This window comes from Patagioenas fasciata, chromosome Z (genome assembly GCF_037038585.1).
Source record: "Patagioenas fasciata isolate bPatFas1 chromosome Z, bPatFas1.hap1, whole genome shotgun sequence".
NCBI classification, from domain to species: Eukaryota; Metazoa; Chordata; class Aves; order Columbiformes; family Columbidae; genus Patagioenas; species Patagioenas fasciata.
The window spans coordinates 74,797,733-74,819,939 of NC_092560.1; the positions used below are offsets into that span (position 1 = coordinate 74,797,733).

Genomic DNA, 22,207 nt, shown 5'->3' on the forward strand with positions numbered 1-22,207 from the left:
CGAGGGTGAAGTCACAGTGTTTAATTGGCGCTGGGTGGGATGGGTGCACCCCCACATTTTTGTGACGCTCTCTGGAGACATGCCCCATGCTGCTGGGGGCTAGGACACGCTCACACACGGGCACACACAGGTTGTGGTGTCAGCCAGAGCCACCTCTGCCCCATCACAGCAGCCTCGCTCCTCACCTGTGCGATACCCCCGACCATTTTCTCCTTCACCACCACCGTTTCATCATGGTCCTGGAAGGCAGCAGCTTTCTGTGCTGCCTTCACCAGATTGTCAGACGCTCTCTTTACTGCATTGCCAGCAGCCTGCAGCAGGGAAGGGAGGGAGAGGCAGCGTTAGTCACAGCCCTAGGGTACAACTGCTGCCTGGGAGGGGTGAAAAATCCCTGCCCCAGGCCAGGCTGGCAGGCAGGACAGGCAGCCAGGAGTGCTGGGAGCTGCAGGCAGGGATTCCTTTACATGGCTCACTGCCTTGCCACCCGCTCATGACCATTTCAGGCGCTGCTGCTCCCAGCTGGGCTCTGGCTCCTGTCTGAGTGGGACAGGGATGGGGGGCAGCCCTGCTGACCCTCCCCAGCCCTTGGTCCTGAGGGACCAGCACTGGGACACTGTGTTAAACCCCCAACGCATGGGCATTAACCTTTTGAGTGCTACAGCCTCTGAAGATGAAGGGTGCTACAAAACGTGCCCCCCAAACATTAACCTCTCGAATGCCAGTGATGCAGCGCACACGTTTCAGGCATTCCTGCACCAGTTCATCATCCCTGAGCACTGCCAGGCTCAGCAGCCTCGCATCACTCACACGCCTGGCACGCGGTTCGCACTGAAGCCCACATCACCTGGAGCCTGAGCCCCAGTCAGGTCCTCAGTGACAACGCACACGCAGGGACAGTGAGCTTTGGGGAGCACCCACCTGCGTGCACCCCACTTCCACCCACCTCTTGGGCACCCTGGGACTCACCTGGAGCCGCTTCATGGCCTCTGAGTCGTGGTCAGCCTTCACTTTGCAGGCCACCAGGAGCTGCGCCGTGGAGGCAGCCACCTGCTTGGCGGAGGAGATGAGCTTCTCCTCGCTGGCGTGGCCCTGCACCGCGGCATTGGCGGCTTCGCACAGGTTGTTGGTGGCAGCAGCCACCATGCGTGCCTGCGGCAAGAGAGGCTGTCAGGGAAGGTACAGGAGTCCCTCCCAGGGAGGGGATGCCCTTACTGTCCCCAGGGAAGGTTGTGGAGCACGGGATGGTGACAACTGGCTTGCACACCATGTCTCAGATGGTAGGAGGGAGAGGTAGAAGCTTGGTTGCTTCTTATACCGGGGAGAAGCACAAGGGCAGAGCATCCTCATTTTGGCATCAAGAGCCAAGATGGTCCCCCCACCATTCCCTGAGCACGACCTTGATACTCACGGCTGAAATGAGTCCCTGGGACCACTGTCCATCATCCACTGCATTGGCAGGGATGGCGCCCACCTGTGAGGAGAGGAGTGAAGTTCATCACCCAGCACAGCCCTGGGCATGGGGCACAGAATCACAGAACAGTGTGGGTTGGAAGGGACCTTCAAAGGTCAACTAGTTCAACACCCCTACCATAAGCAGTGACATCTTTACCCATATCAAGTTGCTCAGAGCCCCATCCAGCCTGGCCTTGAATGTCTCCAGGGATGGGGACACCTCTCTGGGCAACATGGGACAGTGTTTTACCACCCTCATTGTAAAAGATTCCTTCCTCATGTCTAGCCTGTATCTTCCTTCATTCCGTTTAAAACCATCATCCCTTCTATTGCAACAGGTCCTGCTAAAAAGTCTGTCCCCATCTTTATTTAAGGCCCCTTTTAAGTGTTGAAAGGCCACAAAAAGGTCAACCCGGAGCCTTCTCCAGGCTGAACAGCCATATCTCTCAGGGCCATGGGCAGCCCCAGGAGAAGGGTGAACCCACCACAACCCTATATTTTCTTATTTCTTTTCCTCTTCCAGCCTTACCTTTCCTTGAGCCACTAATTCTCGCTGGGCTGCTGATGCTGCCTTCACCAGGGCACTCGTGGCTGCAGCAATGGATTTGGCAGCTTCCAGGATCTGCTCCTCAAAGTTCAGGCTCTCATCTGCTTGCTATGGACAAAAGTGGTGTGTGAGTCCCAGGCAGGGGTTCTGGGACAGATCGGGCAGAGCTGAATGATGTCAGAGGGGGCACACATAGAGCTGAATGAAGGGCTGTGGGGCACAGAAGAGTATGGAGTGCCTGAGGAAGGTCCAGCCATGGATGTAGGAGGCAGCAGAGGCATGGGAAGAGGGACTGGCTGTCAGATGGAGCTTCCCACGCGTGACCTGTCACACCTGGCCAAAGCACAGACAGGCTGAGCACAGAGGTCAGCCAGGGCTCAGCATCACTACCTTGGGTTTAGCCCTTGGCTTCAGTTGCTCCAGCTTCTTGGCTGCTGCCTCAATGGCAGCTGCTGCCCCCAGCAGCTCGTTTTCAGCGATGACAGTCGGGTCTTCTGGGTCAACCCACTCTGTTCCTAGTAAAACGAGGAAGCGATGCATGTTAAACCTGCGCATGCCTCATTTCTGACTTGCCATACCTCCTCCATCAGTCTGGAGTCCTCCACCCTAATCCCAGCCCTTAGTCCTGCCCCTCCGAGCAGGACATTCCCTTACCTTTCATGGCCTCGGCTGCCTGGATGAGCTCAGTGACGGAGCTGGCCACGCGTTTGGAGTAGCCTGCCAGCTGCTGCTTCAGCTCGTGAGTCGGCTTCTGCAGGATCTGCGGGGAAGGAGCAGATCTAAGCACCTGGATAAAGGGGGATCTCAGAGGTCTGTTCAGGGTGAGCTCCCCAGGGAAGGAAGGTGGGATCCCCCAACTCCCCCACACGTGTACACAGCAGGTGTGTCTGTGATGGTTTTTCTAGTGACCCTGGCTGGTCTCTTCCTGCCTGAGGATGGGACGAGCTTCCCCTTAGCACTGCTGAATCCACAGCTTCTGGGACATCCCGCAGCCACGAGTCCTTCACTGAAAACCTTCCTGTGCTCAGCAGCTACCCCTCCAGGATTTCTTTCCCCTACAAATAATTTCAAGCTCCAAAAGCATTTCTCCCTTGCTGTCCCCATTTTGGAGATTTGTCTGCAAACAAGCTGGACAAAGTGGGGGACCCTGGAGCCACATCCCAGCTCAGAAGGGCTGGTCCCACCAGTGCAAGGTGGCTGGCAGAGCCACGGGGGTCCTACGCTGAGGTGGGGGACACACACATGCACACACCACAGCACACACCTGTGCACACACACAGGGTCTGTATGCAAAAGCAGAGATCACCGCTGGCCCAACTCGCACCGCAGGGGCAGCAGCTGCCCATGAGCCAGAGCAGGTGTGAGTACACACACACAGACCCTGGGGTCCTTGCACATACCACCCCAGCGCCAGACTGGGCACGCAGACACACTGTGAGCAAGGCACATGCTGAGGTTAGATATCAGCAGGCACCCCAATGTTGCCTTACTCACCGGCTGACAGGGAGGGAAGGAGAAGAGAGAGAAGAAAGCAGTGAACACCCCGGCCAGGACACGCGGGTGCTGGGGATCAGGGGGAGGTGGGTGCTCTCTGGTGGAGGGTGAAGAGGAGCCAAGAGAGGAGAGGTGGGAATGAAGGATCAGAGGTCCTGGGTGGAAAGCTGTGCTGCCATCTTTAGCTCATACTTCAGCCTCGCAGGGCCAGGGGAGCTGGAATGCCTGGACGAGGCTCCAGGGCCAGAAGAGCCACCTATGCCCAGAGCAGCCACGGAGCTGCTCTCCTCCTTGCCCCCCGCTTTGTACCTTATTTCTCCTCACAAACTGCTTCACTGCAGTTTTCAGCCACCAGACTTCTCTGCTTTTGGAGGGAGAGACCTATTGTTACCAAATACCAAGTCTCTGTGGAGGTTCAAATTCTTTCCCCTCCCCAGTGAAATATGCAGGCTTTCCTACTCCTCTGCTGAGAGCCACTTTTTCCATCCCAAGCCAAATAACCCTCTTTCTTAAACACTAATCATGCTTGTTCATACTCTGTACAAGGCACCGGTTCCCCAGAGGACCCAGCGTACAGCTGTGAACTTGCTGCTGCTGGGTAGCGAGGCAGCATCACATCTGCCACCCCTGTTCCCATACATCCTTCCTGCTCACGGCTTTCCAGGAACCTCCTGCCCCCTGATATATGAGACCCATGAGCTTCGTTCCTGCCTTCGCAGACCAGAGTGCTGCAGAAGCTGGCAGGGCAGTCATGGCTTTATGCTGGACTTGTGTGGGGCCATCCCAGCAAAGTCACCAGAGCTGCATTCAGAGTCCCTGAGATGGCGGCACACAGCAATGGCTGGTTTGCCCTCATTAAGTGCATCCAGACTAAATGCCACGTTATTAAGCCTGCACTCCGCTCTGACAACATGTTTAAAACTGCTAAATGGTTCCTGTCTGGAGCTGAGGGCACCCTGGAGGCTTTGAGCTTACTAAGCTGTACCTCCAGTGAGCATTTCATGGGATGTACCAACATATGGTATTCAAGAGATGTCACATGGCAGCTGGACAGTTACACCCAAAATGCAGTGGAACAGCATGTTCCTGCAAGCAGGCTGATGTCAGGCACAGCCACACGGAGTCATTAATTAGCCCGAATCATCTGTTAACAACAGGTCAGCCAGAGAATTTCTCCTCAGCACTCCAGCCTTGGCTGCCATGACTTACGTGTTGCTAAAGCATCTTCCAGACAGACATTTGATCTAGATGCAGTGGACGGAAAACTCACTGCTCCCCTTGGAACTGCACCCCTGTGGTTAACTCCTGTGGATAAAACTACCCTTCATCGCTGTCCTGCTTTGATTTTTAGCCATCGATTCCCTCCTGCCTTCTCTTTGTGCTGCCAGCACTGGTTACCCTCTGCCTAAAGGGTCTTTCCCTGCAGGAAACCGCAGTCTGAGCTCACCGCCTGGTACCTGGTGGACCTGAACAAGAGATTCTCACAAAGTACTTCTAACCAAGTTAGTGAAACCTTGCTGCAGGGCTTACTTGCCCTCCAACTTTTTCCTGACCTCAGTTTGAGGGCTCTTGCAGCTCTGCAGGCTGGATCTACACATCCCTCCAGCATCCTTTACTCCACCTCTGTGACCTTGCCAAGAATGCAAACCACTGGAAGGATCTCACTGGATCCTTTCTACCGCTTTATGGTCTTTATTTGCTTCTGAATTGCACTTATCTTGTAGGACAGCTAATTAAAGCAGCCCAGCTGAAGTCCTCGGGAGGACTCAGAGGAAGATCAGATCAAAAGGGTGCAGCTGGTGCTTGCAGTCATCACCTCTGCTACTGCCCATCTCCCACTCTGCCGCGAGCTTAACGAGCTCTGTTTTCACACTGCCTGAAGTCTCTTACTCCCACCACTTTTACTGGAAGCTGCTTCAGGATTTTGCTCCCATGTTGTCAAATTTCCAGCCTCTATTTGTTTATGGCCATTTAATCTCCATCTGTTGTTAGCCAAATACCTTTCTTCAGACCCTGTTCATCTCTCTGACATCTGCTTCCATGGCAGGGCTTGGCCACACACTCTGCACCGTGAAGGGGATCGTGCAGAGACCTCAGCAGGAAGAAACGTAGAGCCCAGAGGACCTTGGGGATTTGGGGACGACCCTGGCATCCATGGGCAGCCTCTGCCCACCCTGGGAAGTGGGGTGGGGATACTCACCACCAGCACATGCTCCAGCAGCTCCAGGTAGCCATCAGCACACTCTTTGCCAAAGCGCAGCGCCCGCTGCCGCACATCCCCGCTCACTTCTGGGTGGTAGGCAGCTTCCTGGAACCCAGAGACAGAGAAGCCCCAAATCACATCCAGCACCACCCCTCCTGGTACCCACAAACCTGTGCTAGACACACGTCCCCTGCCTGCCCCACCTTGCAGGCGCGCAGCATATCTGCGATGGCACGGCGGCTCAGGTTGGCTGTGGCAATGACGTCCTCCTGCCGACACGAGTTGCCAGCGGCCACCGCTTTGGCCGTGGCCATCGTGATGCCTTTCGTCATACGGATGAAGTCCTCTGGGGTGGAGACCTTGGCAGGAGGCACGGGGGAGGAGAAGACCTGTGAGGCGAGAGGCAGCAGTGAGTCCTGGGGCAGCGGGCAGGAGGGACGGCAGTCACAGCACCACAGCTGTACTCACCGCCAGCTCCTGGCGTATGTGCTCGATTGTGGCCTCCAGCGCCCGAGTTCCCTTTGTGGCCTCGTCCTCAACGGCCTTCACGGTCTTCAGCAAGGAAGTGACGTTTGTCACCATCACCTGTAGAAGGAAGAGAGCGAGGTGAAGCCCCACACAAGCTCTGGGCTGCTGCCGGCACCTGTCCCTCCCTCATTGCTTGGTCCAAAACAGCCCTGTCCCAACGCTCCACTCACACCACCTCATCTTGTTTTCCTACCAATGCCACCTCTGTATCTTGTGTCCCACCTTTTATGTATCACTCCCTCCCTCTTGCTCTGACTGCCCCTGTACAGGCAGAGAAGTCCCCCTGCTCTTCCTCCAGCCCCCCTTCTCATCACACCCAGCTCAGACCTTGGCAGAGTTCTTCAGCTGGTAGACAGCAGGGTCATCCCCAGCTTTGCCAGCAGCTGCCTTGGTGGCACCAATCAGGTCTCCAAGTGCCTTGGCCACATCCTTCACAGCATTGATCAGGACCACCTGAGGAGAGCAAGACCAGGTCAATGGCATGGCTACAGTCACACTCAGGCTAGGGGTGGTGTGGCCCATCAGTGAGAAATTTGGGCATACAGGGAGTCCAGCTCAACCAGAACCAGAAAAAGCCCAGCCAGCCCTCTCCACAACACATAGGATGCCAGGGCACCACACGACACATGCAACCCACAACCCCTTCAAGCAAGCTACAGGCGGCCTCCATTCACCCTACACACTCCCTCCGACCTGAGTCTCTGGGTCTTCAGATCCCAGGCTGGCAGCACCCAGCTTCACCACCTCTGCCAGGCGAGTGATGGTGGACACGGAGGACTGGGCAGCCTGGGCTAGCTTCTCCTGGCTGGCTGTGGCATTTTGCACTAACACCTTGGTGTCCTCCACCAGTGCCTTGGCTGTCTTCAAGATGCCCTCCCTGCGGAGAAGAAGGCAGTCAGAGAGGACACAGACCTCTACAGGCACACATGGGCCTTGGGGTGTACAGATACTGTGGATTCTGCCCTCTGTATGCACAAGCTGAAGGGCAAACTGAGCCAGCGTGATCTGAACTTGTAGCTCTCCTTGGAGCTGGTTCACAGCTCAGAAAGAGAGGAGACCATGGGACACAATCTGACACCTCACCTCTGACTAAGCAGGGGCTGAAGTGTCCTGGTACCTGTGGTCAGCAAAGGTCTCCGAGTTCTCCCGGTTGAGGGTTCCTGCCGTGGCAAACATGATGGTGGTGTCTAGGTCAGCAATGATGCCGGAGACAGCACTGGCTGCTGTGATGCAAGCTTGTGTCCCGCGATTCCCAGCCTGCAGAGCTGCCAGCACATGAGACACCTGCAGGGTATGAGCAGAGTGATTGAGGAGCAGAGCAGGTTCAGGAAACCCCCACCGCACATTCCTCCAGCACCTCCCAGGATGGTGATGCTTCACACTAAGGAATTGGAATTGCATGGTCTGGACACTCCTTTTTGACTTCTACTTAATTTGTTTTTACACTGTACCTATCGTGTTCGGGGGCCCAGAAGATTTTGGACTCCGCTAGTTTCCAAATGAGTAAGGTTTGCATGATGGACATTAGAACATGGCAGCTCATTCCTTCTTTAGCTGCTAAACTCAATTTCTGTACTTGGGCAAGTACTCATAGAAGTTTCCTGATGGAAAACAGACTTGGAAAGGAAGGACCTGCAGATGGTCCTGAGCATGCAAGCATGTGCCAGGCACTATGAACAAGTTTTGCTTTTCTACTCTTGCTTATGAGCCTTGCTGCTCTATCACTGCCTTATCCACAAGAGTTTTTTAGCCGTGTTTTCATGTGTGATTCAGAAGCACGTTCTTTAGATTGACTGATGGACAGGATGCTTTCCACACCAGCAACAGATGGTGGGGAGACTTGATTATACAGCATGAGCTGCTGGCTTGGCTGGAGACACAGCAAAGGCTATGCCCACCACTGCAAGAGCTGATCTGGAGAGCCCTGGGCTGCCACCAGTGTGTCAATCAGTCTATCCTGGCAGGCCACCATGAGAACATCAGCAGGCAGTACCTGGATGTCACACCCACCCATCACAGCACCAGCTGCTGTTACAGTGTCTGGAGAGGGGGATCCATCCTCCATCCTGCCAGCTGGGCAGGGTGATTGTGGCTGCGAGACCCAACAGAGCCCAACACAATCAGGGAAGAACCCAGGGCACATGGCTCAATCCAGCATCCCTCCCACCTGACCACATCACCACCCCTCTCCCCTGGATCATTTACCTTCTCGGAAACCTTGCGCGCACTCTCTATCAGCTCCTTCTTGGTGTAGGCATCGCTGGGGCTGCATTGCAGGGCTCCAGCCTTGGTGACCAGGGCAGCGCAGCCGTGACCCAGCTCCTGCACCCGACGTTTGATGTGGGAGCCGATCTGTAGAGGAACACATGTATGAGAGAGCCAGCAGGGAATGAAGCTCCACATCCACGATACCCTCTGGGAAACACCAGCAACCTCTGTGCAGCTCCTCTCTCCCAATCCCCCCACTCAGGAGGGGGAAAAAAGGAAACATGGCTTTGCTGCGTGTTTCCACACCACGTTGCAGGGCAGGTGTGAATGCTGCCTGTCCCCAGCTCCGATGGGAGATCTGAGTATCGCTCTCCTCTGCTCTCATACTCATCACACCCTGCTCTGCCCCACGGCACACCCCAGGAGTGCCCTCCATGCTTGTACCTCTTCATTTTCGGCAGTGAGTGCAGCCAGCTTGGCCTCTTGTGCCAGCTGTCCATAGTCATTGGTGAGCTGGTTGGCGAGTATGCCCAGCTCATCTGGGTTGGTGGTGGATTTGGTGACCTGTCGATGGAAGAAGAAGCAGGAGTTGGAGGGGTCCTACATTGTGAATGGGGAAGCAAGGAGGATGACTGCCCTGTCTGGGTGGCAGGCAGTGTTTTCTGCAGTGACAGGCTTGCTTGCACCCACCATCTCCTGCACAGTCACTGCGATGGCCTTGGCTGTCTTCACCATTGTGGTCTGGTAGTCCACAAAGGACCCCTCCGGCTCGCCCATTGGCACCTCGTCCAGCTGTAAAAGACCATTGTGAGACTCTGGCTTCAGGCCCAGCCCAGATTCCTGGTAGGTTTTGACTCTGAGCTTTCCTCTCCCCCATCCCCAGCCCTGGCCAGGTCCACTCCTCACTGCACTCACCTGGTTGATGGCCTGGGTGATGGAGTCCACCATGCCCCCCACGACACCTGCAGCACTGGCTGCCTCATTCAGGGTGGTGGTCAGGTCCTCCACTGCTTCCTTCATCATCTGCACGGCCTCCTCCAGAGCCTCCTGGGTATGGGCAGCTTGCTACAAGGGCAAGACATAGTGAGGGAACGTAGGCAGCAGGTCATCTCCCAACAGGGATGCTGCACACTTACTCCAGGTTTCCACGTCCAGCACACACTTGTGCACCACAGGGCACCCACACATGAAGTGGTGCACACCACAGACATGTGCCCCTCCTGCTCACCTTGGGGTTCCCACCAGCCTCCTTGGCCGTGTACAGCATCTGCAGTGCAGATTCAGCCAGTGTTTTGGTCTGGTCCAGGAGGTTCATCTGCTGCTGGTGGTTGGGTGTTTTGGAGGCAGCACCGATTGCTGCCATAATCAGCGGCTCAAAGTACTGAGCCATCTGGGATACCTAGAGAAGAGTAGCGTCAGCAGCAGCAGCTTCCAACCCTGGGTGCCTCATGCCTTTTCCCCCAAACCATGAGCTCCTGACATACACTGAGCACCCCATCAGCAGCTCCCCATCCCTGCGTTACCTTGTGTCCCAGCTGTGAGGCCTCAGCCCGTGCTGCGCTGGCCACGGGCTCGATCAGGTTGCTGATCTCCTGGACAGCCGTGATCATCTGGTTGTGTAGAGCCTGTTACAAAGAGAGGGCTGGGGTCACGGCACACTGCTGGGGAAGGCCGCCTGCCCCTGTTGAGTTTGCAGCAGTGCATCCCTGACCCACCTCCTGGGAGATATCTTCTCGAGGGGCCAGCTGCTGGCTGATGGCAGCGAGGGAGGCCTGGTCCACCTCCCGCATGCATCTGTTCAGGACCTCGATGGCCTCGTCACACTCCCGCTGTCCTGGGGCTTTGTCCCTGCATGACAGATGGATCATACAATCATAGAATAGTTTGGCTTGGAAGGGATGTTCAAAGCTCATCTAGTCCAAACCCCCTGCAATCTTCAACTAGATCAGTTTGCTCAGAGCCCTGTCAACCTGGCCTTGAATGTCTCCAGGGATGGGGAATCAACCACCTCTCTGGGCAACCTCGGTCAGTATTTTACCATCCTTATTGTAAAAGATTTTTTCCGTATGCCTAGTCTGAATCTCCCCTCCTTCAGTTTAAAACTATCATCCCTTGTCCTATCGCAACAGGCTCTGCTAAAATGTCTGTCCCCATGTTTCTTACAGGCTCCATTTAAGTCCTGAAAGACCACAATAAGGTCCCCCTGGAGCCTTCTCTTCTCCAGGCCTCTTCAGCCCAGTGCTGGAAGGCATTATGCCAACCCTCTGCCTCCAGCCTTGGCTGGTGCTGGTGAGCAGGATCCTTCTCCCAGCCTTGGGCAAACCAGCATCATAGAGCCTGGACATACTGGCATGAGTTCCCATCCACCCACAAAAAGGTTGGAGGAGCAGCTCCCATGCAGGACAAGAGGGACGGTGTCTTTCATCCCATCCCTTGAATCCCCCCCACCGGTAGTGGTCAAGAAGATGAGCCAAAATATCCCCAGGGATACTTGGTCAGAGCAGGGGTACCTGCCAGCACAGACAAGGCCACAGCCAAGGAGGCAAGACTCTCCTCACCTCATGTTGGTGATCAGCTTCTTGATGGAGTCTGAGACGGTGCGAGAGTGACCAGCCAGCACCGACCACTGCGGTGGATCCTTGGGGTTGACAGCCAGAGAGCGGGCAGTCTGGATGAGGCCAGCAGAGCTCTCCAGCATGGTCTTGGCTGAAGAAACAATGGGTTCCATGGCTCTGCGCCCCTGCACAGGGAGACAATGGGCCGCTGAGGTGTGCCAGGGATTGTGCATGGGAAGTTATTCCCTCTCCTGCAACCCTCACGCAGAGCAGCCTCCCAAAGCCCAGGGCTTGCTGCCACCTCTCCATCACACCACCCAAAGGCACCAGACCCATACTGGGACTCCATCCCAAGCTCAAGAGGAGACACAGTTCCTCCCCACCTTTTGGCAGCCCCCATCACAGCCAAGCCACATCCCTCTGGCCCCAGTGGCAACCCACCTCTGGGCTGATCTGGGCAGGAACGGTGGCAAACTCTGGGTTGGAGGCAAAGGCTGTCAGGTTATCCACGGCCTCTATGAGAGGGGCTGTGGCAGCACGGCACCGCTCCCGGTTCTCCTCGTTGAACTCGCCATCGAGGGCCTAGTGCGGAGAGACCAGGGGAGTTATCCAGACCCCACCATGCCCCAAATTCCATCCCCACCACCGTGTCCCAGCAGGGAGGCTGCACCTTGATGGTCTTCACCAGGTTGGCCGTGCTGTTGGCCACCTCCTTGGCTGACTGGACAAACTGGCGCTTGGCCACAGGATTGGCGGTGCGGGAGGAGGCCAGGCGGCACGTGTTGCACAGGGCTGAGGTGTGCTTCGCTACAATGGTGGCTGCTGACAGCACCTGCAGGGAAGAGCAGGGTGAGATAGGATCCACCACCTCTTCCCATCCCCACAGCTCTGCCTTCCCACCAACCCCACATGGGGCACCAGTGACTGCAGGCTTCCCTCCTGGGACCCAAGAAAGTTCACCAAGGTCCTGCACAACCCATACAAGCCCCCAGCTGGAATGTTACCATTGCATCAAAGCTGTCAGCTGGTGCCCAGTACAGCTGATGAGGCCTGATGAGAAACTAGCCATAACCTTGGCCAACTCTTGGGACACAGCTCTCCTCACTAGCCTCATCCCTTTTGTGCAAAAAATGGCCATAACAGTGCCCCACCTCATACTCACCTGGGACTGGGTACACGCAGGGTCCACCAGGTTCTGGCAGGCCATTTGGATGGCTTGGTTTGCTCTGGCAAACTGAGTGGGGTCTACCAAGCCCTGCTGTCCAGCCTGGCTGTTGGGGTCTGAGACCCCCACAAGGTAGGCCGCCTAGGAGCATGAGAGAGGTGGTGAGAGCAAGCTCGCACATGGCAGGGAGGCTCAGAACGGGCACAGGCTGAGGAGGAGCCTGGCAGCACCATCCCAAAGGGCCAGGCGAGGGGTCTGTATAGCAACTACACACCAGCGGTAATGCTCAGGGATGGGACATCATCAGAGAAGAGTGCATCTCACCTGGGCAGCTGCCTCCGTCAGCCCACAGAGAGCTTTGGAGGCGGCACTGATGGATTCGCCAAACTCAGGCAGTTTGCTGTTCTTGGCGTTCTGGGAGATGCCGGCCATGGACTCGCCCAGCACCTGCAGGACACACCATACATCAGTTATGGAGACCATCTCCTGCTCCCACAGTGCTCCCAAGCTCAGAGCTCACTGTGCTTCATCAACAGGGGAGGAATCACCTTTCCCTTTGCCCCCACGACTTTCCCAAACCTTCCTTATCCTTGCCCAAACCTCCACTTCTGGCTCAGGGCTCACCTTGGAGTTCTCCATGACGCTGTCAAGGCAGTTAAAGTAGGACATGTCATTGACGGTTTGGGTGGGGTTCTCCAGTAGCTCCTTCACCGTCTGCAGAGACACAAGTGTCACATCCGACGGAAGGGTCCGTGCCCTCCACGTGCCCCTCCTCTTCGCTCCCTCTTGCCCCTTGCAGTAGGATGCAGGTTCCCCCTCCCCATGATCCCAGTCCCTCCACTCCCTCAGCAAGATGCGGCTTCTCACCTCCAGCTCCCGCAGGGCATTATCACACTCCTTCTGGCCTGGCGCCTGCTGGGTGCACATGGTGATCAGCTGGTTAATGCTGTCGGTCACAGCCCTGATGTGGACAAGGGAGAAAGAACCATGGATCAAGGCCAGCCCCACCACCCGGCCCCACTGCTACAGCTCACATGGAGCAGTTCATCCTACCGTGCTGCTGCCGCCAGCTGATTCTTGAGGTTGGGGGCCGTGGGGTCGGCAGAGAGTGCCTTTGCAGCCAGCAGCAGCTTGCTGGAGGACATGGAGATGCTCTTCAAGTTTGACACCACCTGTGCCTGGTCTTCCTTATTCTGCAAGGCACCAAGAAGAGTTACCTGCAGCAGTTTTCCAATCTCCACGCCCACTGTTAGTCTTCTCCAGTGGTTTTCAAGCTGAACCAGTTCCCTTCATACAACTCATCCGCCGACAGTGATGATATGGTAGCAATGGTCGCTGAACTGACCCAAGCCACTTTCTCCGTGCTCCTGCAGTTTTGCACAGCTCCAGACCCCATTTCACTGGCTGTGTTGGCCAACAGCAACCCTAACCACCTCTACCTGGCTACCCCTACTTCTGGTCAGCCAACTTCTCAGGTATCCCAAACCTCTCACCGTACCCAGGATCCCACAACAGGTATTTGCTCTCACCGGGGACAGGCTGGCCATCTCCACTCCTGCCTGCAGGAACTCATTGAAGTCCTGCCCAAATTTGCCAGAGGACTTGGCCAGGTCTTGAGGGGTGCCCCGCGATGCCTGCACCAGCTCATTGGCAGACTGGTTGAGCCCTGCAGCCGCCCGGTTCAGCTGGCTCTGCGCCTCCTGGAAGGTCTTGGTGCTGGGAGGGAACTGGAGGCAAGAAGAGGGGTTAGGAGGGAAAGTGAGAAGGATGGAGATGGAGGATGAAGATCTGGCATATGCTTAGGGACATGCTAGAGAAGAACCCAGTGTGGACAGATTGGCTCACATCCCTACAAAGCTTCCCCCTTCCCTCCTGCCCTGTCCCAGCTCACCGAATCCGCGAGCAGCCTCTTGCTGGCCTCTCCCACCATGCGGATGGCAGCATCCACATCCCGCTGGCCCGGCAGGCAGTTAACACAGCGGCTCAGGGCCTGTGACACTGCCTTGGCCACCTGTGGAGAAGCAAAAAGTGGTCACCTTCCCCCAGCCAGCCCCATACCCTTCCCAAGGGCTGGCAGGGGGCACAGGGGTACCCATTCTCCCTACCTGGGCCAGGCGTTGCTGGCTCTCAGGGTCACCGGGCTTGGCCACTGCTTTCCGCGCCTCCTCGATGAGGTTGTTGGCTTTATCCATGACATCGCTGGCACACTCCAGCATGGCGGTCTGCGCCTGCGGGTCGGGGGTGCTGGCTGCCACACCGCGGGCAGCCTGGCTGAGCGACCGCAGGGCCTGGGCCACCTCTCGGGCAGCGATCCCTGCGGGGATAGAGAGGTCAGTGGATGCCAGCACAGCCCCTTAGCCCCTCTCTAAGCCCTGGTGTGGAAGCCAGTACCTGTGTAGTTCTCGTTGCCCTGGGCCACCTCTCCCAGCAGGTGAGCGATGGCAGAGCTGACGGCTTTTGTGCTGTTCCCCAGGTCCTGGGCACATTTCTCCATCTGCAGGGGGATGAGTGGGGACACTCCTGGTGAGCTGCACCTTCTGGCGGTTCCCCTGTCCCAGCACCCACCCTGCATCACAAACATCACCCTTTCCCGCGCCCTCACCGTCTCTCCTGGTAGAGGCTTGAGCTTGCCATCACGGGCAGCTGCCTTGGCTTCCTGCAAGTCCCTCTCCAGGCTCTGCACCAGACCCAGTGCTGAGTCTATCTCCAGGGGTCCACATGCCTCCTGAGCCTGCGATGGAGGAGAACGGAAGGTGAGCAAGGCAACCGCTGAGCTCACCCTGCTCCGGCAGAGACCATGACCCAACATTGGGCCATCCTCACTGCCCCCCCTGCTCTGCACAGCCAGGGTCCCACTGCAGGACAGGACCCAGCCTCTCACCTTCTGGGCAGCCGTGCGGAGCTCAGCCAAAGCTGCGGCCAAGTTCTTGGCACACTGGCTGAGCTGCATGGCGGAGGCTTGGTCTGTGATGGTAGGGACAGTGGCCTTGGCTGCAGCTACCATCTTCCCACCAGGCTGCCAAGCCAAAAGAAAAAGCAGTGAGAAGGGGACGAACATGCAGCATCTCTCTGCTGCCCACATGTAGGTCTTCCAGTATCCCAGGTGTGGTAGGTAAGCTGTAATGCCAGAGCTGAGGCCGGAGGCTCTGGGGGGTGTGAGTACCTGCAGGAAGTTCTGGCTGGCAGCAATGAGAGCCAGCTGGGCGCTGGGGCTGTCCGGCTGGGACTGGCTTCCTCGCACGCCTTGCACCAGCATTGGGATCTGTTCTGCCACCACCTGCCAGAGAGGAGGGTCACCAGAGGGCCTTGGCCATAGAATCACAGAACAGTTTGGATTGGAAGGAATGTTCAAAGTTCATCTAGTTCAACCCCCTGCAATGAGCAGGGACATCTTCACACAGATCACGTTGCTCAGAACCCCGCTCAGCCTGGCCTTGAGCATCCCCAGGGATGGGGCATCGACCACCTCTCTGGGCAACCTGGGCCAGTGTGTCACCACCCTCAGTGGAAAAAATTCCTTCCTCATGTCTGGCCTGAATCTCCCATCCTTCAGTTTAAAACTATCACCCCTTGTCCTATCACGGCAGGCCCTGCTAAAACGTCTGTCCCCATCCTTTTAAGTACTGAAAGGCTGCAATAAGGTCTCCCTGGAGCTTTCTGTTCTCCAGGCTGAACAACCCCAACTCTCTCAGCCTGTCCTCACAGCAGAGCTGTTGCAGCTCTCTGATCATCTTGGTGGCCTCCTCTGGACCCTCTCCAACAGGTTCAACAGGCCAGGAGGAGACAGATCTAATCCAGGTCCACTAACTGAAAGATTCACTCCCAGGGGAGCTGTGTAAGAACCCCAGGTCCTGCCTGGCTGCTGCAGCCAAGTACAAAGCCCTAGCGTGGCTGATGGGAGAAGGGACGGTAAGACGTGGTGCAGGAAACCCCAGGATCAGGCCTGGGCCCTTACCTTGCAGCTCTGCACCAGCTGCTGCTGTGCGGCAGGGTTCTTGTTGGAGGAGGCTGCATGCTGTGCGGCGGCGATGGTCTGGGTGGCGGAGGCGGCAGCTTGCTTGGCTGCGTGCTGGCAGAGGAAGGAATGGGTCAGCACTGGGCAGTCTGCCCTGAGTCTTCTGGCCACACACCAGGGCTCATCGCCCCCTAAATTTTTCTCCTCTGACTCCACCTGTGATACTGGGGCACCCCAGCATCCCCAATGCCCAGCATCCCAACGCAACATGGTGTATGCAAGGGATGGGGCAGGATGGGAAAGGAGCAGCGGGGAGGGCTCTGTGCAGCATGGACACTGTACATTAAAATGATTTTATCCTTTTGGAAAGTGCAGGGATGCGGGAGCTCCTGGCCAGGTCTTGCTCACTGACTATGCTGCCTCGTCCTCCACAGCCCAGCATCCTCCCCCTTGCCCAGCATCTCACCTCTAGCTTGTGCACGAGCTTCTTCTTGATGGCATTCTGGGCTGCGGCATTGGTTGCCATGCGTAGCCCCTCTGCTGCTTCACGGAGCCGCTGCTGCTGCTCCTCACTGTCCGGATGGGCTGCAGCTCCCTGGAGAAATCAGGAAACCCATCACACCTTTCAGGGGCCACCAGGGTCCACTGTCTTCATGAAGCAGCAGCTGCGCACTGGCCTGATGCTAAGCAGCATCCCCAGACAGCCTGACTACTGGGGAGATGCCAAAAGCCTCGCCAGGAGAGCTCAGCAGCAGCTCCTCTGCTACCACCTACAGCTTGAGGAGCCCCACTCCATTGCATAGGTCCTCAACTCAATGCAGGACCTTGCTCTGAGAACTGGTCCCCCATCCAGGGGCTGCTTGTCCCCTCTGCAGTACCGAGCCAACAGTGTTGGATGGGGCTGGTGGCCACAGCCAGAGTCCATCCTCCCCGCACCACTGACCTTTGCAGCCTCCACCATCTTGGCAGTGGCATCAGCCAGTATCTTGGCCGCGCTCAGCAGCTTGCGTGAGTTCTCCAGGTCCGTCTCTCCCTCTGCATCAGCTTTGATGGCGTTGACGAGGTCGGAGGTAGCCTGGGCCAGAATACGAGCCTGACGCACCATTTCCCCTGGGAGAGAAAGGAAGGGTGGCCTGTTAGCAAGTCCCATGGGCTCCCTGATAGCTCCTTGTCCACCACCCTCTGTGTTGGGTGCCATCAGCCACTCTCACCAGCATCGCCCATGGAGCTGAATATGTTCTCGGTGACGTTGAGGATGGTGTCAGTGGCTTGGTCGTAGCGCCCAATGGGCTGCCCGCCCAAGGCGTGCTGCTTGATGTGCTGCAGAAGGTCATTCAGCGCCTGGGTGACAGCTGTGGCTGCCACCCCCACCTGCTTCAGGAGCTGGTCATCACTGGTGGCTGCCTTGGAGGCCTCCACACAACCTTCCGCCGACTTGGCCACCAACTTGCCAGCCTCGATCAGCTGTTCCTGGCAGACTGGGGAGCTGATTGTGGGAGCCACTACCTGTAGGGGAGGAGAAAGGCTGGGCAGTGAGCACGGTGGGCTCCTTGCCAGAGCTGTGCAGAGACAACTGTCCCCAAATTCAGCTCCTCCAGAGAGGATATTCAATGCTTGGGTACACTGGCAGGGACCCCAGCCTGCCGCAGCCCACACTTCTGGTGTCAGACCCCAAATGTACTGCCCGAGGATGTGTGGTCCTGGCACACCTATGACCCCACCATGGAGCTGCCACCAGCCAGGTGATACTTGCAGCCATGTTGAGACAAGGGTTAACTTTGCTGCTTACCTTGGTGCAGGCCACCAGCTGGGAGGTGGAGAGGGCACACTGGGTGGCAGCAGCGATCACCTGTGTCTGCAGAGCTGCATCCTCCGTTTTCTGAGCCACGTTCTTGGATTTGAGCACCAGGGTGGCAGCGGCACTGGCCACCGCCTTCGCCAGCTGCATGAGCATGTCCTGGGGAGGATGGAGAGGGTCAGTGTGGGAACCATGCAGCAGGAGAACCAGCAGCCGCCCACAGGGCTCTCATGAAATACTCAGCAGGGAAATGTGAGCTGTCGGGGTCCTTTCATCTACTCTGTCCTGGCACTGGCAGTACCAAACACCTGGATTGGCTGGCAACACCTTGACCCCATCTCTACTGTGTGCTACAGCCGGCAGTGAGGCTGTAGCCTGGCCCTGTGCTGCAGCCTGCACCATAGCACCACCACGAACACCGCTCAGAGCAGCTCAGGCAATGCTCAGTATCACCACAACATCACAGCTACAAAGATGATGAGGCATCTGGAGCATCTTTCTTATGATGAAAGGTTGAGAAAGCTGGGTCTGTTCAGTCTGGAGAAGGCTGAGAGGAGATGTTATTCATGCTTATAAATATCTCAAGGGTGGATGTGAAGAGGATGGGACTAGACTCTTTTAAGTGGTGCCCAACCATAGGATGAGGGGCAATGGGCACAGACTGAAGCACAGGAGGTTCCATCTAAACATGAGGAGAAAATTCTTTACTCTGAGGGTGCCGGAGCCCTGGAACAGGCTGCCCAGAGAGGCTGTGGAGTCTCCTTCTCTGGAGACATTCCTGTGTGATCTGCTCTGGTGAACCTGCTTTAGCAGGTGGGTTGGACTAGATGATCTCCAGAGGTTCCTTCCAAATCCAACCGTTCCGTGATTTTGTGAACACCCACAACCTTCTCATAGCCCACTCCCCAGGAAAAAATCCACACTGAGGCCCTGACTGAAGCACAGCCACAAGCTGCTGCAAGGCACAACCAGCTCTGCCTGAGTTTGCAGCCTGGGCAAACGGCAAAAAAGTGACAAATCCCTCAGGCCAAATGCTAGGCACAAGCTGGCTGCCCCACAGCCACACTGGGGGCAAGTACCTGCCCACAGGCTCACCCCACCAGCAAGAGGTGAGTGGGAGATGCTGCCCACACTGGTCACCTGTACTACAGGCATACCAGCTGTTTTCTAGCTCAGTAGCGACGGGTTATATCTCTGCTGTCGCACCCAGGGCTAAAGTAGAGGTGTGACACAGCAACCAGCCTCCTTCCCCGGGAGGGTGGTGGGTAAGGCAGGGGGCTGCCTGGCCAGCCTGCAACAGGCAGTGAGCGGTGCAAGGCAAACTGCTTTCCCGCAGGGCATCAGACATGACAGCATGCTGCAGCCTTCAGGATTAGCTCCCATGGCACGCTGTCAGCAAAAACAGGCAGCACCAGGGTGAGCCAGCAAATGCTTGGGGCAAAGACCTTGGTAGGCACGATAGTGTTCTCTGCTTGCCCTGTGTGCGCTCTCAGTGAGTGGCCCCGCACCCTGTGACAGCTCAGCCTCCGGCCACCAAGACAGATGTGTGTCAACATCCCCTCGCCTCCTGCAAGCCAAGACTGCTCCCGCTACGATCTGTCACCTTCCCGACAGAAGGAGAGACCAGAGAGCGCATGCACCCAGCTCCAGAGTCCCCAGAGCACTGCATCTGAGCCCAAGGAAGGAAGTAGATACACTCGGGTCTGGCAGCTGCAAGGCAAAGCATCCTGCTGCACATGTGCAATTTCTCTTCCACGTCCTAAATCTGCCCCTTGGGGCTGTCCTGTCCTGGCACTGCCAACTGGCCAAGCATGGCTTCTTTCCCTGGTCATAGCTTTTCTGCTCCCTTTGTTTGTCTGTCCAGGCTTTTCTGCTCCTGTTGAGGTTGTGTGGCCACCACAAACAGAAACCCATTCTTTATGGAGTCTGTTTTGGTCTATACTACATCTGGATCCTTCTCTTCAGCACAGTGTGCTATTTCCCTTGTGCTGGAAGGAGCAGTTGTGAGAAAGCAAGCTGGCTGGAAGTCAGCTCAGTCAAAATAAACCACTCCATGAGGCTCCAGCCTCTCCAATAGGGGCAGGCAGGCAGCTCCCACAGGCAAAGAGCAGCAGACAGGAGCTGAGCCAGCTCCCAGGGCAGCGCTCACCCAAGGGTGACCCGAGTGCATGGACTTCTGAGAGCCAACCACCAGAAAAGCAGATTTTTGACAAGAGCCCTTCTCCAAAGAGTTCAGCTGATAGTCCCCAGAGGAGCACCCCTCGCGTTGGAGAGGGCAGGGACCATCAAGCCGTGCCTACAGTCCCCTTTTACCGTCTTCGGGTCAGAGGCAGGCAGGATCCAAGCACGCCGGCTTTCTGCGATCTACATGGGAATCCACAAGACAAGAGGTGTTATATCACAGCAGCTCTAGGGACAGAGATGGGCAATGGCCTGTCCCCTCACTCAGTAAAGTCAGGCACCTGCCAGGCACCGGCCCAACTTTAGTCTGGAGCCGTCCTGCCAGGTGGAAAATTTGACTGTTTTAGGGAGTGGGTGTCCCTGTTTGTCACCAGGTGCACTCACCTGGAACCGGGGGTCAGTGTCACTCTCCCCAATCTGTTGCAGCAGCTCCCCACTGGTCTGGCCCACAAGGCCGGCAGCCTGCAGGAGATTCTGGCGAGGCTGCAAGGAATGAGGCAAAATCAACAACAGGCTCATGAGCAAGCCCTAAAACCTCACCTCAATGGTTCCCCTTGGCTTCCACCCTCCTCTCAGTCCCTGGGTCCCTCCTGCCCCTCACCTCAGCGCTGGCAGGCTGTGCTGTTTTCAGCAGGTCTGAGACGGCACTCGCCAGGTTCTTGGCTGCCTGCAGAAGCTGCCGTCCGTTCCCTCCCTCGTCCTCCATCAGTGCAGCCAGCAGCTTCACGCCCTTGGACATCTCCGTCAGGTTGGAAGAGATGGTGGTGACAGCACAGCCCACGGCTGTGTAGTCTGTGTCCGCTGGATCCCCTGCACAAGGAGGAGACAAGTCAGGATGGGACACACTTCAAGTGATGCTTCAAGAGCATCCCCACACCTGTCACTAGTGTGGTTTTCCTTTGTGGGGCTCCTAAGCCTGAAAGGTTGTTGCATCAGTTGAGTTTGTGCAGGAGAGCCTGGGGAAAGAAAGCTGCACTGTGCCTGGGTGCGCCTGGAGCTATGGCAGGGACAAGACAAGACGTTTCTGGTCCAGAGGATGGCTGATCAGCCGAGGGCTGGGAGGAAGGACTGGGCTGGGCACAGACAAGAATCTAAAGGCAAGGTGAGTTGCGGGGGCATGGGCAGCTCTACAGGTACGTTAGCAGCATTTGAGGCTGATTTAGTTCTAGCTGGAGCAGGTTGGCTCCTCCAGTTTCTGATGGAGGGCAGGAGCCATGACTTTCAGCCAGACAAGAGAGAACAAGCCTTCTGCAGATGGGGTATCCCTCCTCTCCAACCCTCCACACACCTGCAGTGAGGTTGACCACCGAGGCTGTGCCGGCAGTGATGGCATCAACTTGGGAGTGGATCTCATGCTTTGACTCATCCATCTTGTTTTTGCGCCAAGCTTTGGATGCCTGGAAAGGGAGAACAGGGTCATGAGATGGTGGTGGAGGTGGTCGGTAGCTGCACCCATGCTCACACAGAGAGATACAGGAAAGAACAGACAACAAACAGGGAAGGAAGAGCTGCAACCACCCAAAACTCCTCGGCCCATCCTGACCAAGCAATATGACCAAATGTCCCCTCCAGCCCTGCATCCAGGGTGGGATGCAAGTCCACTTCTTTGCAGGCAGCAGATCTTCCCAGGAGCTGCTGACATGTCTCCTGAGAATGCAACCGTCCTCTCCTAGCCCAGCCAACAACCTCCAGCAAGGTCCCCCTGAGCACCCCGCCTTCAGCTAGCACTCACAGCATCCTGCCCGAGGGGTGGCAAGGTCTCGAAGTCATCCAGCGTGGCCTGGGCTGCATGCACAGCCTGCATGCTGGAGTTGATGGTGCCAGTCAGGGCTTGCTGGGCTGAAGTCTGCAACACAGAGACAGATTGAGGCACACCGGAGGCTCAAAATCTGGGCTTAAATATTTGGCTCACATGCCTTTTTGCAACATGGCGTAACATGCTGTTGATGACCATGCTCTAGGTAGGTGCCTCCACAAAGGGGAGTGCACCTAGCCAAAAGAAGTTTCCCCTCTGCACCTCCCACTTGGAAATGCCCCATCCCGCCACGGGTACAAGCAACTCTCATGGTTAACCAGCTCTCAGGGAGTGGGGAGCAGATGCAGTGGGACCCCACAAGGTTT

At 56.8% G+C, this 22,207-nt stretch overlaps 1 protein-coding gene across 2 annotated transcripts in view; it reads right to left on the reverse strand.

The window, feature by feature from the left end:
• Positions 1–22,207, reverse strand: part of TLN1 (talin 1) — a 37,327-nt gene that overhangs the window by 1,651 nt on the left and 13,469 nt on the right. The window contains exons 14-57 of one of the 2 annotated variants that reach the window (XM_065861207.2): positions 21,819–21,932; positions 21,375–21,483; positions 20,688–20,896; positions 20,471–20,569; positions 20,219–20,269; positions 17,897–18,064; positions 17,319–17,613; positions 17,051–17,217; positions 16,574–16,702; positions 16,108–16,221; positions 15,316–15,429; positions 15,034–15,168; positions 14,755–14,883; positions 14,544–14,646; positions 14,258–14,466; positions 14,044–14,163; positions 13,682–13,879; positions 13,206–13,345; positions 13,020–13,113; positions 12,777–12,866; positions 12,477–12,599; positions 12,150–12,293; positions 11,658–11,819; positions 11,429–11,569; positions 10,991–11,172; positions 10,148–10,280; positions 9,956–10,057; positions 9,661–9,831; positions 9,348–9,497; positions 9,123–9,224; positions 8,877–8,996; positions 8,430–8,576; positions 7,342–7,508; positions 6,918–7,101; positions 6,552–6,677; positions 6,165–6,281; positions 5,900–6,085; positions 5,694–5,801; positions 2,654–2,759; positions 2,390–2,514; positions 1,982–2,107; positions 1,409–1,471; positions 967–1,149; positions 186–311 (exon numbers count right to left, since the gene is read on the reverse strand). In XM_065861207.2, the coding sequence (XP_065717279.1) occupies positions 186–311; positions 967–1,149; positions 1,409–1,471; positions 1,982–2,107; positions 2,390–2,514; positions 2,654–2,759; positions 5,694–5,801; positions 5,900–6,085; positions 6,165–6,281; positions 6,552–6,677; positions 6,918–7,101; positions 7,342–7,508; positions 8,430–8,576; positions 8,877–8,996; positions 9,123–9,224; positions 9,348–9,497; positions 9,661–9,831; positions 9,956–10,057; positions 10,148–10,280; positions 10,991–11,172; positions 11,429–11,569; positions 11,658–11,819; positions 12,150–12,293; positions 12,477–12,599; positions 12,777–12,866; positions 13,020–13,113; positions 13,206–13,345; positions 13,682–13,879; positions 14,044–14,163; positions 14,258–14,466; positions 14,544–14,646; positions 14,755–14,883; positions 15,034–15,168; positions 15,316–15,429; positions 16,108–16,221; positions 16,574–16,702; positions 17,051–17,217; positions 17,319–17,613; positions 17,897–18,064; positions 20,219–20,269; positions 20,471–20,569; positions 20,688–20,896; positions 21,375–21,483; positions 21,819–21,932 (6,081 nt within the window). The remainder of the gene's footprint in view (positions 1–185; positions 312–966; positions 1,150–1,408; positions 1,472–1,981; positions 2,108–2,389; positions 2,515–2,653; positions 2,760–5,693; positions 5,802–5,899; positions 6,086–6,164; positions 6,282–6,551; positions 6,678–6,917; positions 7,102–7,341; positions 7,509–8,429; positions 8,577–8,876; positions 8,997–9,122; positions 9,225–9,347; positions 9,498–9,660; positions 9,832–9,955; positions 10,058–10,147; positions 10,281–10,990; positions 11,173–11,428; positions 11,570–11,657; positions 11,820–12,149; positions 12,294–12,476; positions 12,600–12,776; positions 12,867–13,019; positions 13,114–13,205; positions 13,346–13,681; positions 13,880–14,043; positions 14,164–14,257; positions 14,467–14,543; positions 14,647–14,754; positions 14,884–15,033; positions 15,169–15,315; positions 15,430–16,107; positions 16,222–16,573; positions 16,703–17,050; positions 17,218–17,318; positions 17,614–17,896; positions 18,065–20,218; positions 20,270–20,470; positions 20,570–20,687; positions 20,897–21,374; positions 21,484–21,818; positions 21,933–22,207) is intronic. The other variant, XM_065861210.2, reaches the window with a different exon arrangement.